The 15,510-nt window shown below is 37.4% G+C and overlaps 1 protein-coding gene across 1 annotated transcript in view; it reads left to right on the top strand.

Annotated features, from left to right (window-relative positions):
* The first annotated feature begins 585 nt into the window (after positions 1–585).
* Positions 586–15,510, top strand: part of LOC104466257 (piwi-like protein 1) — a 16,377-nt gene continuing 1,452 nt past the window's right edge. The window contains 19 exon segments of the mRNA XM_010079617.1: positions 586–635; positions 637–655; positions 2,408–2,529; positions 3,261–3,397; positions 4,819–5,033; positions 6,162–6,283; positions 6,946–7,026; positions 7,938–8,135; positions 8,521–8,632; positions 8,905–9,025; positions 9,652–9,769; positions 9,935–10,049; positions 11,024–11,211; positions 11,797–11,869; positions 12,028–12,228; positions 12,475–12,578; positions 13,344–13,414; positions 13,858–14,011; positions 14,711–14,836. Coding sequence (XP_010077919.1) covers positions 586–635; positions 637–655; positions 2,408–2,529; positions 3,261–3,397; positions 4,819–5,033; positions 6,162–6,283; positions 6,946–7,026; positions 7,938–8,135; positions 8,521–8,632; positions 8,905–9,025; positions 9,652–9,769; positions 9,935–10,049; positions 11,024–11,211; positions 11,797–11,869; positions 12,028–12,228; positions 12,475–12,578; positions 13,344–13,414; positions 13,858–14,011; positions 14,711–14,836 — 2,327 coding nt within the window.

Raw genomic sequence — 15,510 nt, 5'->3', positions numbered from 1 at the left:
AGCCTCTGGGCGCGGATTTGGGCCCCGCAGACTGCTCGAGGCTGGGGGAGAAGCTGGGGCTGAGCCCACGGGGAAGGGAAGGGTCTTTGGGGGGAGGGGGCGGACGGGTTTCTAGGGCCGGCTTGCATCTTCGGGGAGCTGAGCAGGTGGGTAGGGCTGGTGTGCTTTGGGTGAAGTGTGTGCTGATCCTTAAATAATGTAAGAAATTAGTCTGAATTGGCTCTGGAGCATAACTTGAAAGTGACATCAGTAGGCCCTGAGTCGCATTTGGCTGGGGTTGGAGATCCTGCCCTGCTCTCCAATGTAGCTGGCTTTCTTCACAACTTAAGAATTTGTGTTGGGCTGTTCCAGGTGGTTCAAATTTGACCATAAGAAGCTGTAACTTTCCCACGTTACCTGTCTTGGTTGTGTTAGCTTGGAAATCCAAGAGTACAGACGTTTGCAGAGGAGGATATATTTTACTGAACCAGTTGAAATTAAACAAGGGCAAATGCAGTAGTGTTGCTTGTAATATTTATTGGAATAAGGGTGTAGAAGGATGAGAGTGAACACTAATCCTGAAAGTGGTTTGTCTTAGAAGAGAAGATGACAGGAAGAGCTAGAGCCAGAGCAAGAGGAAAACCTCCAGGACAGGAGATCTGTAGGAGCTGCAGCTGTAAGTTGCTTCTCTTTAACTAGCATGACTAGGTTTTAAAATATCATAGCTCAACTACTTCCTATTTTAATATTAAGTATATGTTAAATGATGTATGTGTGTATGTATATATTATGTCAGGTGTATGGTTATATTAACTCCATTTTATTAAGGAAATTTTTTTACAGTCAAGTAGTGTTTTGTAATACAGTTGTCATAAGAGAGCTAGTAGAAATAGGTAGATGTTTTTGTAGTCTACTTTCTCCACTGTGATACCTTGCGGAGAAGTAGATTAGCTGTTGCTGTTCTTGATTCTTATTTAGGCAGAACCTGGGTTTGGCAGGTGTTCTGACCTGTTCGTGCTGGTTTTAATTTTAATATCAAGGACTTTCTGTCTCTGCATTTGAAATAGTTTTAGGGCTTGTTTTGTGCATATATGCCCTATTCAAACTGTAGCTTGAAAATGACTCATTTCTGTATTTGCAGCCATTGCCACATGCCTGGAGATTTTTTTAAATAAGTTCCTCAAATTTGTCAGTTATTAATAATCATTTTTTATTTGAGAATGTGGTTAGACTGAAGGAATGTTCCTAGTCCATTTCTTGCCAGTGTCAGGTGAGTTTAAATTGTGATAGAAGGTAGTTTACAGTTCTGTTCCTCAAATAGTGAAATGCATCTGATCCTTTAATGGATGGGAAAGGCATATAGTAATCTCAGGATAGCGGCCCTCAGTGCCTGGGTATTGGACTAGAGAATCTGTGTAGGTGACATTGCTGCTTCCTTCAGGAGCAAGGATGGAATATAGATGAGAGAGGCAAAACAGAACTGATCTTTCCTGAACAAGCACAAAACTTGTGGTAATATGCTGCTATTGTGATATTATTGGGTGCTGATAATTTTCACGTATCCTCTTTAGGATTTTCTATGTTTGGTCTTTGCAGTAGTGCTTATGAGTATTTACAGAATTCTTAGAAGATCTGTCAAAAGTGTACCCTCTAGCATGTAAAACAGCAGAGAGGTCTGCTTAGTTACTGATCCTGTGTTCAGTGTCAGAACATGCGTATGGGAATCACAAGACATGTACCAAGAGGCCCAAGAGCAAAGGAGTAGAGGGACTCCAGCAACGGATTGCTGGCAGGTTTGTGTGACACTCGTTCAGGGCGTTCCTACTGCTATGTTGTAGCACAAGACGGAGCCAGGCTGGCTCTCTGCCTTGGCTTTCATAATCATCCTTGATGTTGGCTTCTTGCTTGCTTACACTTAAAGCAGAGAATTTGATTACTCCTGGAGGGACTAACTTGTGCGGCAGAGTGCAGTTCAGTAACAAGAAACGGAATTGTGGGATTGGTCATGGCTGAAGGTTGTGTTGCCGTTCTTCCAGGCATGATGATTTTTAATATTATTTATTCACTAGACACTAAAATTACAAAAGCTGTTTTTATAAAATACGTAGCTATCTACTTGAAGTATCATAGGGGTTATTAAAAATAAGAAGTCCAGAAATTTTAGTTAGAGCTTGCAAAGGGAAGATTTGCATTTACTACTAGTTAAATGAATATTAACTTAGAAAAAAAAATTCCTGAACCCCATTATGTTGGAGTTTGAAGTACGGAGTAATAACTCAGCTATTTAATATCAGAAAAAAGATTTAACTTTATGTAACTGTTACACTTGAGTATTTGAGTATTCTCTACTTGGTTAATGACTTTGTTTTGCTGTACTGTTGGAAGCATGCTGTCTCTTCAGTTGCAGTAGGAAAAGTTACTATTGCAGGCTAAGCAGACTTCACAGAGTAAGCCACCCAGCAGTCGGCCACCTCAGCAGCCACGTGTTCCTCCATCAGTGTCAGAAGAGCCTCCTGGCCGTGGACGACAGAGGGGCCCTCAGAGTGTTCCACAAGGCCAGAATGGGAGGAAGCCAGAAGGTCAGAAAGGGTGAAAAGAGTTCATTGCCCACAAGAACAAGTGTTTTGAAGAGAATGCAATTAAAACATTCTTTAGACTGTATTTGTAATTTTTCTTTTCAAAATGAGATTGATTACTAAGATTTGGAAAAGTTCACTGTACATACCTTGTCATTCCAAGGTGCAGTATATTTGAAAACTACCTTAAGTGTGCTCTACTCCATCTGTACCATCTCTCTATCAAAACAGTAAAAAAAAAAAAAAAAATAGAAAGTAGTTGGCACAATTAACTGCATGAATACAAATAGTAAATTTCATTTTGATATTTCCTTATTTTTCTTTAATCTTAATAAGGCAATTAAACTTTCTCACCTATTTCACATCACAGTGTATTTAAAGGTTTTGGTGCCAGCTGGAGCTGAAGTGAAAGATCTGTCCTCCCTGTATTTGCAGAAGAGATTATTGATTTGGAGGGTTTATATATTTTTTTTCATCTGACTAGTGAGCTGTTTTATTTACTTAATCATTATCTGTTTGTAAATCTTAGGAAGCTTAAATGTGTTACCTGAATGCTATTTTAAGATGAATTTACTACATAGCTGAAGCTTAACATTTCGTTATTTCTCTTAGTTTTATATACATGTTCGACTTTCAAATTCGAATTGTATTTAATTCTTATTTGTACGTAAGACTTCATTGTAATTCTTCCTCTTCCTCAAATTTTAAAACAATAGGATTACAGATTTCTGCGGGATTTCAGCAATTGTCCTTGGCAGATAGGGGCGGCCGTCGTAGAGATTTCCATGACCTTGGGCTAAATACTCGGGAACAGATAGAACATGTTAAAGAATCAAAAACTGGTATGTTCAGATTAGACTATAGACATATAAGCAAGCTGAAATGAGAAGTAGTTTTGCTTTGTCTCTGCTTTCAGTATTTCCTAGAGAGCCAAATAAAAAAATCTTCATAATGTAGAAAAAGATACAGGTTGCTTCTGGTATTGGAAGTTGTGTAGCATTTTAAATTGCATCTATTTAGACATAAGCGATGATTCTTGTTTGTTCCTGATGTCCACTTCTTCAAGCAGGGCTCTTCAGGACTCTGTTTGGTTCTAGAAATTCTGGTTCGTAACACATTGACCTAACCAAATTTGTAAAGATCTCCTAATAAATGTGGAATTTGAGACCTCTTCTGAAGAAACTTTTAGTTTAAATAAAAGATTATATGCTGCATTCCTTGAGATGAAATAATGCAAATGAAAAGAAGTAAAAGCATGCTGTCGTGGTGGTCCTAGATTGCTAGAATGCAATCGTTCTTAACATTCAACAGTGCAGGTTCTGTACTGATAATAGTTTTGTATAGCGAGTGACTCAGACAGACATCACAGCATTATAACTGCAACTGTAGTCTACTTTTGCTTAATTGAATGATAACTGGAGCATGACATGGGCCCAGGAATGGTAGGACTTCATTCTGCTCAAGTCACTTTGGGCCAGAAGCAATGCAGATGTTTTCTCTCTCACCTAGATTTTCCATCTAGAGCTGTGCTGATGCTAGATCGTGGATTGCTGTACTTTTTAGGCAGCTGTTTTGCTGGCCTTTTGTTTTCTCTTTATAGCTTTGTACAGTTTTCAAGTATAATATACATGCTTTGTATGCAGTGGGATTTTTTTTGTTTTCACCTGCAGTGTTGTACTTCAGATAGGAAAAAATGGGTAATGAAAACCAAATTAAAGGAGTGATCCATAATTGTCTACAATGTATTTTTTTATACTAGACTTGTGTCTAGTCTAAGAAAAATTGAAATGAGATGTGAAAAAATAGGAAGAAATACCTTAAATAAGAGATCTGGAGCTAGTTCTTACTGTGGTCTGTGGTTTGTTTGTTTGAAAAATCTTGAAATACCAAAAGAAATGTTGTCTTGTCACATATGAATGAGAATGTGGATATCTATTGATTGATACTCTCTTAGTTTTTTGTTCTATGTTTATGATTCATGTGAAGAAAGATTTTTGTCCACAAAGGAAGTTTATATTTTGGTCAAAATTCATCTCTCTAGTACCTGGTACTAATCCTTTGGGAGAAGGGTCTTGAGTGTCTGTGATAACGCTGTGCCTATGTGAGCATTTGCTATAGCTGACTGAGCTAGTACATTTGCAGAACACAACTGACCTCTAATCTTTGTGTGAATGCCTTAGTAATTCAGCAGTTCTGAGACATTTTAGAAAGCTATAAACTGGTGAAATTTTACAGCTACTAAAATGTTTGCCTCTCATTTTAGGTTCGACAGGTGCTATGATAAAATTAACTACAAATTACTTTCGTTTGACATCTCGACCCCAGTGGGCTTTATATCAGTACCATATTGGCTATAAGCCTGAGATGGAAGCACGCCGTCTTCGATCAGCTTTGCTCTTTCAGCATGAAGAGCTAATTGGAAAGACACGTGCATTTGATGGATCAATATTATTCTTGCCAAAAAAACTACCGAATAAGGTGTGATATGAGAATGCTATTTTATTTTTTTATTTTGACTTGCATTTTGTGATGCTTCTTGTTCTTACTGGTCTGGGTAAAGTTGGAGAATTGACGTCCCGTGACCAACATTTAGTTGGATTGAATGTATTATTAGTATAAGCTAAACTGCTTGTGTAGAGAAATTTGGTAACAAACTTCTGGTTCTAATTCATAAGTTCTGCAGGCTAGAATAATCCTCTGCACAGAAGTGGGTAGTACAGACAGTATTTTTCCTTTAGTTTTCTTTCTGCTTATATCTTTTGGTAACTTCTGTGTTTTTAACATCCAACATAATTGAAAGGGTGGATGTGTTGGGTGCACATGGCAAGGTTTTGGTAGGTGGGGAGTGGGGGGGGCGTCGAGTGGCCCCTGTGCGGAGAGGATGGGGGCTGCCCTGTGCTGTACACAGCCATTTCCAGCTGGCTTCGGAACAGACGCCCCACAGACCAAAGCTGTGCCCATCAGCAAAGTTGATGGCACCTCTGTATTTAAATAGGGGGGAAAAAATGCCAGAGCAGAAGAAAAGTCTTTGAAGAAAGGAGGAGCAGAGGGAAAACACCATGTCCTGATGGTGATCTCTGCCTTCCTGTCACGCCTCCACCCCTGCTGCCACTCACTGCCTCACTGAGGGGACTGGGCATAACCAGTGGGGTTAACTGAGGCGGGCAGAGGACTCTGGAGCGAAGTTGAGCCTGGGAAAGGGAGAGGGAAAAGATGTTTTCACTATGTGTTTTAATGCTTGTCTTTTTGCCTCTCTGTACCTGAATCAGTAACTAAATGTATACTAATTGGCAACATATTAAGTTTATTTCCTCCAGTTGAGTCTTTTTCCCATGCTGGTAATTGGTAAGTGATCTCCCTGTCTTCATCTTGAATTCAGCTGCTTTGGGGATAGCCTCCATTCTACTACATTAGTCGTCTTCACCCAAATGAAAGAAGCATTTTAGGTTGTAGTTTACAGTCATAGTAGGAAATCAAATTCCTGTTTTCAGATGAGTGTTATTACTTGGAATCTTAATGTACAAGTCCAATTCAATATTAATGGAGTAAAGTCCAGGTATAGCCATGTTTGCCTCTAGTTTTATTAACCTAACTTCAATTTCTCAGGTTACTGAAGTGTTTAGTAGGACTCGAAGTGGAGAGGATGTGAAGATAACAATCACGTTGACTAATGAGTTGCCACCTAATTCACCTACGTGTCTGCAATTTTACAACATCCTTTTTAGAAGGTTTGGTGTCCAAGTTATGTCTTTATAAGAAGTCATTCTACAAATACCTGACTTGAGTTTTTCCTTTCTGAAGAATGGACTACAAATCAGTCTTATGAATGTAAATTTTTAAGCCTTTGTTGCTGCCATTACTGTGTGGCCAACCACATGTGGCAACATTTTAATGTGCAGTTATATGCGTGTTTCTGGCACATGTTAGTGTGAAATGAGTTTGTACTTTTTCATTAGCAAGCAGATTCACACTGGAGTAGTAACTAACTGTTGTAGGCAGTACTATCTCTGCCTTCCTTTTGTGTCTGTGGATTTGCCTCTTAAACAGTAGTGCAGGACCTTGAACTGGCAAATTACTCTTTTTGCTATAGTCTTTCCACCTAACCTTGGTACCTGGACTACCTGGTGCATCTGAAGTGTAGCTTTTTTAGACTGCTGCCTTCAACTGTTTGGTGAAGGGTTGGATTGTATGCTGACTTATTCTCAACTGGTTAATTGTCATGAATAAGTGTCCCCAGCCTTTCTAAATTGAGTTTAATGAGAAGTTCACCTTTGTGACTGTTTCATCTAGTCAGATGAACAAAAAATTAGGTTGTGCAGAGGGATGGGACCATGCATAGTTTGATAAAGTAAATAATTACGTTAAATGACACACATATTTCAACTTCTAGGATTTTGAAGATGCTGAATTTGCAGCAGATTGGACGTAATTATTACAACCCCAGTGACCCAATCAACATCCCTAATCACAGGTTTGGCAAAAAGGATACTCAGGTTTAGGAGGGGTACGGGGAGAAAAGATTCTGTTTTGGTACTACTCTGGTGGTTTATCTTGTAATAAAACCATGGACTTAAAAACTGGTATTTCTGGGAAGCATGAGACCTCGTTCTCCTAACTTAGTTTCTGCTGTGTGTAAGATCTCATTACTCTTTACCAGTGCATGTTCTGCTATTCCATTTTACTCCAACGCCAGAAACCTTACTTAAATGGCTGTAAGGCTGAGATCTCTGAATATTTCAATTCTAAAGCTCAGGAGCGTCCAGCCTTTGTTCTGAAGGCCATTTACTCTGACATATAAATTCATATCTGGCCATACCCCACTGGATGTGTAGTTCTGGAACTGACATAGTGCTAGCTGTCATGGCTTGTTGTCATTCCCTGCCAGGACCCCCTACAATGTGACTGATGCTTCTGCCTAGCCCTAGGACTGTTGTACAAGTTAGTAAGCTTGAGTTTGACTGGGGCTCTGTCATCTAGCCTATGAAACTGGGTTGGTAGAAGAAACTGGACAGTATTGTACTAGATAAACTGTTGATCTTTTTCTCTTTGAAATGTCTTGAATACCCATACACTTTGTATATAAGATATTTAAGGCTAATAGTGTGAAATGGATTTCTTAGGTTTTGAGGCATCCTTTCTTTGACTTCAGTTATATTGCTACATCATTCAATTAATATTTTTTATCTTAAGTTGACTAAAGATACCTGTATGTAAAATATTTTTCATTTTGTTAACTTTTGGGAGCTTGTTGATATTTGCATAATGCTTTCTTTGTGTCCTGACTGCTTTCTAGTGTCTGGGAAAGTGGATAGAAATAAGGCAAGGGGTGAGAATAGCGATGCTTTAAAGCATGTCAAGATTCTGTACGTTCTCTTTTGACAGGTTGATGGTTTGGCCGGGCTTCTCAAGTTCTATCCTCCAGTATGAGGAAAGCATTATGTTATGTACAGATGTGAGCCATAAGGTTCTTCGCAGTGAAACAGTGATGGATTTTATGTACACTCTGTATTACCAGGTTGAAGAAGAAAGATTTAGAGATGCCTGTGCTAAAGAGCTGATAGGTTTAATTGTTCTTACAAAGTAAGTCTCTTTGGACTCTTGTCATCTTAGAGTTTTGGGGTTTTTTTGGATGTTCCATGTCCCTAATATATATATAATGAAGCATCAGAAAGCATGAAAATGACATCATTGTAAAGCTAGCAAACTAAGCGAGGTGACAGCTTTTACAAAAGCTGGAAGTGCATATTGGATTAGTTCTGTTTTCATTTGGTTTTATTACAGTTTAGTTTTTAGTAGAATTGATAGCTTGTTAGAGTTGAAAACTTGGTTACTGCTGCTGATAGGAGCAAAACTTGCAACTTACATGAGTATTGCTATTAACTTTTTCATCCCACAGTTCTATTTCTTTTCTATTTGAGTTAACATTAAAAAAAAAACCCCAAAACTGATGACATTGTATATTTAGGTACAATAACAGAACATACAGAGTTGATGACATAGACTGGGGTGCCAGTCCACGGCATACCTTCAGAAAAGCAGATGGCTCTGAGATCAGCTACGTGGACTACTACAGAAAGGTATGGAAACAACTGTCAGTGTGAGTGTTATGCTTCAACTTGAGACATTATTGTTAGAGGTTTACCTATGATGCATGGACTTGTAATTCATAATTTTCTTTAATAAAGTTTTATTTGTAAGATTTTGTTAGATGTGCTAATTGGAAAAAGTTGCTGGTTGCTTTTGTTTTGGTTTTGTTTTAGGAAAAACACTCATTTTCTAAAGTGAGCATTATTATTAAGAAAAACTTTGTTTTGAATAAACTAACATACAATATACATTTCTAATACAGCAATATAACCAAGAAATTACTGACTTGAACCAGCCTGTCTTGATCAGTCAGTCTAAGATGAAGAGAGGAGGTACAGTGCTAGGACCTGTGGTTCTAATTCCAGAGCTGTGCTTCCTAACAGGTACTGTAGCATTTTTTCATATCAAAGCATCTGTCAAACCAATGCCTACTGAAACTGGTATTTTGACAGCAGCCTCTTGCCAAGTTAAGTAGAAATGTTTTGTTTATATATATGTGAGTTTAGAAACAAGTTTTGTAGCTAAAAGATTAGATATTTAAATGAGGCTGAAAAGTTTGAGAGGTTTTGATGTTGCATAGTCTTTATTTACAGTGTTCAACATTGGCTTGCTGATAACTTGTAGTGTTTTTCGCAGTAGAACTTCTGTTAAAAAAGAGAAATGTACTATAAATTGATAATTTTGTAAGATACATAAATATGTATTTCTTCTGAGATACTCACTTTACACTAATGGTACCTGTCCATCTCAGCATGGTTTTGTTTTGCTTTGGAAAGGAAAATAAAGAGCTGTGTGTCTTGTGTGGCTTCCTCTCAAGTGCAAAAAATGCAGAAATTTTTTTTTTTCTACGCAGATTGGATTGTATGTACAGGGAGCAACTGAAAACCTTGATTACTACTGACACCACTCTGTCTGCAGTACATGCGTAGTTAATCTGCAAGACTTGCAAGTTTACTTTTCTTTGTTGGTAGTCTAACTTTTACTCAGAAAAAGATTTTACTGTTAACAGGATTAACTGAGAAGATGCGTAATGATTTTAATATGATGAAAGACTTGTCTATTCATACACGACTGCCACCTGAACAAAGGCAACATGAAATTAGAAGACTTATTGACTACATCCAAAAGTATGCTACCGTAATATCTTCTGTACTTCTTTGTCATGAAAAATGTACATTATAAACTTCTTTCTTGCAACAAAACTTTGGAAATCTTACTGGTTTTATAAAAAAAAAAGGTGTCAGCAAGAACGAATTTCTTCATGTTTTTATTCAAATCTTGTTTTGAAACAGAGATGACAACGTTCAGAAGGAACTCCAAGACTGGGGTTTAAGCTTTGATTCTAATTTATTATCCTTTACTGGAAGAGTTGTTCAAGGAGAAAAGATCCTTCAATCAGGAAGTGTGGTAAATAAAACAACTTCTAAAGTCTTCTGGATCTCTCACTGATGAAGCAAGTTCTTAGGGAAGGAAATACTACTTGTTTGTTTATAAATGAAGGATTATGAGTGAAAACAGAATACCCAAGTCTTTGTCCAAACAGGAGACTTGCAAACTTCTTAAATTCTTTCCAAGTTCTGCTTAGAAACCCCTGAAGATGTTTTCTGGCTTGCATTACAATAGTGTCTTATTTGCAAAACAGTCTTTCTGTCTAAACAAAGTCATTTCAGATACACAAACTAGGGGACTAGAGATGTTTCTAACTAGTTTCTATTTATTAAAATAACAAGGCTTTCAAATGAAAAGCCACTAATTATTTCAGTTCAGTAGATAGAACACATACAGTGTTCACTCAAAGGTGGAGTGACTTTTCAGTACGAGTAACTTAGATTTCAAATAAGTCTCAGATTGCCAGAATACATTACATATTTGCTGTGTACTAGAGGTCTTTTGTTTTGAATGGGTGCCAGATGGAAAAGGGCATTTTACAGTATCTTTATATCTCTGTATGTGGTAAAGCTTTTTTTATTCTTGTTATTGAAAAGATCTGATAACTTCTTTATAATAGCACTTCTCCTTTTGTCAAGCATTTACCTTATTAAAAATAAAAATGTGAGAAAAATAAGTCAATACATAAACAGCTATGTCTTTGTAGCACAAAAACTGCAGCAAATAGTAGCAGCTTACCTGGGCTAAAAATGATAAGTATCTGTACCTAATTATGAATGAAGCAGTTGAAGAGTGTAAGATTTCTTGAAAGGGCTAGATAAAACTTATTTTAAATTAGTGACAAAAGCAGTAAAAGAACAGATAAAAATCAAGTAATTTCTTGTATGCAGAAGTGTTACAGTCTGTACTTGAAGTGGATCAGGAAATAGTTGTGGTATAGCTTGTTGGGAGGGTATTGATTTTTTTTTTTCTCTACCATCTCTTATTTACAGTTTGATTACAACCCTCAGTTTGCTGATTGGTCAAAGGAAACTAGGGGATCTCCCTTAATCTGTGCAAAGCCTCTGGACAACTGGCTATTAATATACACACGGCGCAATTATGATGTTGTTAATGTATTACTTCAAAATCTGTTTAAAGTCACACCATCTATGGGAATCAGAATGAACACTGCAACCATGTAAGTGTCTTTAGAAAGCTGATGGAAAAATCATTGTATACTTATTAAGGTGTATCTGTTAGCATGCTTAGGCTATTAAATGAGATAGAATAGTATATCACATTGCCAACTCACATGAGTTTTTTAATAACACAAAGTTGCTTTCAGTATGCAAATTGTTCATTTTTTTCTAGCGACATTTTCTTATTCATGCTTGTGAGGGCTTTCACGGGGGGCTAAAGCATGCTAAATCCAAACTGTTAGACATACAGTCATTGAGCAAAACCTTCTCAAGTGGAGCCATATATAATGCAAGAAGGAATATCTATTTTCTTGCTGGCTTTGGACATACTCTGTTTTGTTATCATTGCAATTACTTTAAGTACTTGTGCTTGGTTTTAACTTTGAATTTCTGTGCTCTTGGAAGCCTCAGTTTGGGATGATTCCTCTTAATCTTCAACAAGATGTGAATGTTGTACGTTTATTAATAGCTGTAAATGTGATGCTTCATACAGTACTGAGGCATAATGAGCATTTATGTTTTTACTGGAGTTTCAATAGCTGTTAGCTGTATTTTTGCTGTAAGCAGTTTTTCTTCCTTTTCAGGATTGAAGTAGATGATCGAACAGAAGCTTATTTAAGGGTTTTACAGAAAAGTATTACCCCTGACACAAACATAGTATGTATTTGAATCCATAATTTCAAATCATGTTAATTTCTGTAATTGGTGTTTTAAGACTAGTGGAATTAATTTTCAGAAATAAATTCCTAAAGAAAAGTTACTTTACGTAAATCTGAGAATGCAGCTTTTTAAAAACTTTTTTTTTTTCTTTAAAGGTAGTTTGTGTTTTGTCTAGTTCCCGAAAGGATAAGTATGATGCTATCAAGAAATACTTATGTACAGATTGTCCTGTTCCAAGTCAATGTGTGATTGCTCGCACTTTAAGCAAGTCTCAGAGTGCTATGGCCATAGCAACAAAAATTGCCTTACAAATGAACTGTAAAATGGGTGGAGAACTTTGGACCGTTGAGATTCCAGTAAGTAATTTTTTTTTTCAAAATGGTAATCATTTTCTTTCTTGAGCCTTATTGAAAAAGCATTTTTTCTTTTTCCCCAAAAACCTAAATGGAGTGTACTTTGCATAGTTTGCTTTGTGTCTGTGAGAAGAGTCCTGAAGTTAAATGTGACATAAGGAGATGATCTTGTTACCCTACAGGATGGATGACAGGTGCTTTAGGATATCTTCATTTGCTAATACATGTTCTGTATTGATTCCTTTTAAGCTGAAACACGTAATGATTGTGGGAATTGATTGTTACCATGACACTATATCTGGAAACCAGTCCATTGCAGGATTTGTCGCTAGCCTGAATCAAACAATGACACGGTAGGACTTGAATGCCAAAGAAAAAAAAAGAAAATTATCTTTATCTTTCCCTTAACTGAAAAGTAGCTTGAATGTGGTGGGCTATTATGAAAGTCTCCATGTGTACATTCTTAATAAGAACTATATGTTGTGAATTACTTTTTCCACTGCATCCCTGAAGGAATAGCCTTGTCCTTCTTCCACAGTGCTTGGGAGAGGGGCCAAATGGTGGGGTGAGGGCTGGGCTGAATAGAGGATGTCAGGGTGACAGGCTCCTCTCCCTTTTGAGTTGATATGCATGAAGGTTCTTTGATAGCAATTCAGCTTTCAACTGTCAAGAGTTATGTGCCTTCATTTCTGTGGCTTATGTCTTAGCTTATCACTTTTAGGTGTTGGAAGTCTGGAGTCCCTGAGCCTTCTTTTTCCAGGCTAAGCAAACATAGGTCCCCCAATCTTTCTCTGAACATCATGTTCTTCAACACTGTACTCATTTTTGTGGGCTTCAATGGACCATCTCAAGATTTTCAATGACTATCTTGAACTGAGGAAACCAAACTGGACACAGTATTCAGGTGTATCCTAAAAAGGGCTGAGCAGACATGAATAATTACACCTCTTGATCTGGTAGCTATAATTTTGCTGATGCAGCCCAGGATGTGGCTGGCCTGTATTGCCTTGACCCACAATAGCCATAAAGACTAAGTGCTCTAGCTCTTTTAAAAATAACTTCATTGAAGTAAGCCTGGGAAATGCTTTGAAGGTCGTCTTTTATTTTGTTCTTCACAGGTGGTTGTCCCGCTGTGTCGTTCAAGGTCGTGGGCAAGAACTTGTGGATGGGCTCAAAGCCTGCTTGCAAAGTAAGGGAAAGCTTTCTGCTCTTGTTGAGATCTGAGGAATGACAGTTTAGCTTCCTCACACCTCCTCAGCTGCCTCGAAGGGAGGCAGGCATTACCACCTTGCACTTAGACAAAAACAGATTAAAAATACAGTTGTAAAGATTGGTGAAAATTAATGGAATTTTGTTTACATTCTTTCGTTGATTCTCGTATTTCTCACATATGAGGCCAGCAGGGTAGATAATCTCCTTAGGATCTTTTTTTTTGGTGTCGTATATAGTTAAAGCAGAATTCTTATTGCAGTAGCATTCATGTGTCATGATGCATACCTGTTTCAGGTTACTGAGGGATTGAGGACCTTAGGTTTCAAAACTTCCTGCTGCTTTACCAGTAATAAAAATCCATTTTTGTTTTGGAATTAATTGTCATTGTAGCTAACAACTTCTACTCTTTTTATTTTTAAGCTGCTCTAAGAGACTGGTTCAAGTGGAATAAGTATTTGCCCTGTCGTATTATTGTGTATCGTGATGGTGTAGGAGATGGACAACTACATACTTTGGTTAATTACGAAGTGCCTCAATTTCTGGATTGCTTGAAGAGTGTTGGTGAAGACTACAAGTGAGTCTGTTTCCCCCAACCTTTTTTATACTGCAAGAGAAATACACACTGGGGTATAAAAAAGTGATTACAGATGAAGATTGTGTTGTCTTTTCATCCTTATTTATTTTTATTTGAGCTCAAATATTGTCCAGTCACTTATGTTCTGCACAGTTTTCAACATTCTGCTTTAAAACTTATCAACTGCAGTCGCTTGGTTTCTTAATCTGCTCTGAAAATGAAAATATTTCCTGACACTCCAGGCAAGTGGAGCACAAAACAAGGTGCAGCTACTAGGAATTGAAGTGCTTACTGGTTCTTTTTTTAGCTTCTGTTAATGGCTTGCTCTTTACCAAAAATACTGTTAAAACACAGTGTTTTCTATATGAGAAGATGAAGTAGAGAGGTAGTAGAAATCAGATCTGTATTTAGAAGATCCCTTTTTGGTCTATTTTATGTCTTCCTATGAAGTTAAATATAACCTAGATGGGTGAGAAATAGTATCAAAGTTGCATCTGAAACTAAAAAATCTAAAGTTGGGAACAAGTCCTATTTAATAGAAATTAATGAATTAGTGAAGACTTACATGTAAAATTAATGCCCAGGAGAACTCTAAAATTGCTTTTAACTTGAAACTGTAGAGGATCTTCTCCTGAAGTACTCTCCGTGCAGCTTTTCCGGATAGTTTTTATTTTTTCCTATTATTTTTATTTATTGTAGTCCAAGACTTACTGTGATAGTTGTGAAGAAGCGAGTGAATACCAGGTTCTTTGCACATAGTACTGGAGCCCTTAAAAACCCACCCCCTGGTACGGTTGTTGATGTGGAGGTTACCAGACCAGAATGGTGAGTGAGTACAGAACTAACACTTCTGTTTGCTGGCATCCTGATAATAAAGGAAATATATCCAATATTAAGTTGACTATGGGGACCAAGTAGAAGAATTCTTTCCACGCTTGTGTCCTTTTGTAAAGAAATCATGGTGAATGTGTAGATGAAGGAAATGGAGAAGCTTAAATTTTTTGAATTAATTACGCAATATTTCATGGTCTCCAATGTGCAGTATTGGTATACATCAGAGTATTACATATGCTTTAAGTGTCTGTGTGTGTGTGTGTTTCACTTTTTGGTGTTTCTTTTTTTGATTTTTAAAGGTTAAGTACCAAATGAGTACCTATTGATAGGATTGCCCAACTGTCCGTAACTGAAATGAAATTCTGTCTGTCTGTAGCTTTGACATGGCACATAATTGTTACTTTATAAGGCTGCATTTTATAAGCAAGTGTTGGAAGTATTATTTGGTGGCTGGGAGGTCACTAGAAGAAGACTCAGAATGGCACAATTATGCATGTAGGTAAAACATGTACCCAGATCTCATTGACTTCACTTGCTAGCTGTTGGTATTCAAGGTTTTTGCAAGTCATGCTCCATGATATGCATATCACGTGTGCAGGAACAGCAAAGAGTGTTCAGCACGTGATGAAAGGTGGGACTTTGGTCAGGGAGTGCTGGAGCGTGTA

This window comes from Pterocles gutturalis, unplaced genomic scaffold (genome assembly GCF_000699245.1).
Source record: "Pterocles gutturalis isolate BGI_N339 unplaced genomic scaffold, ASM69924v1 scaffold14594, whole genome shotgun sequence".
In the NCBI taxonomy this organism is placed as follows: domain Eukaryota; kingdom Metazoa; phylum Chordata; class Aves; order Pterocliformes; family Pteroclidae; genus Pterocles; species Pterocles gutturalis.
This window is presented reverse-complemented; position numbering and strand designations above follow the sequence as displayed.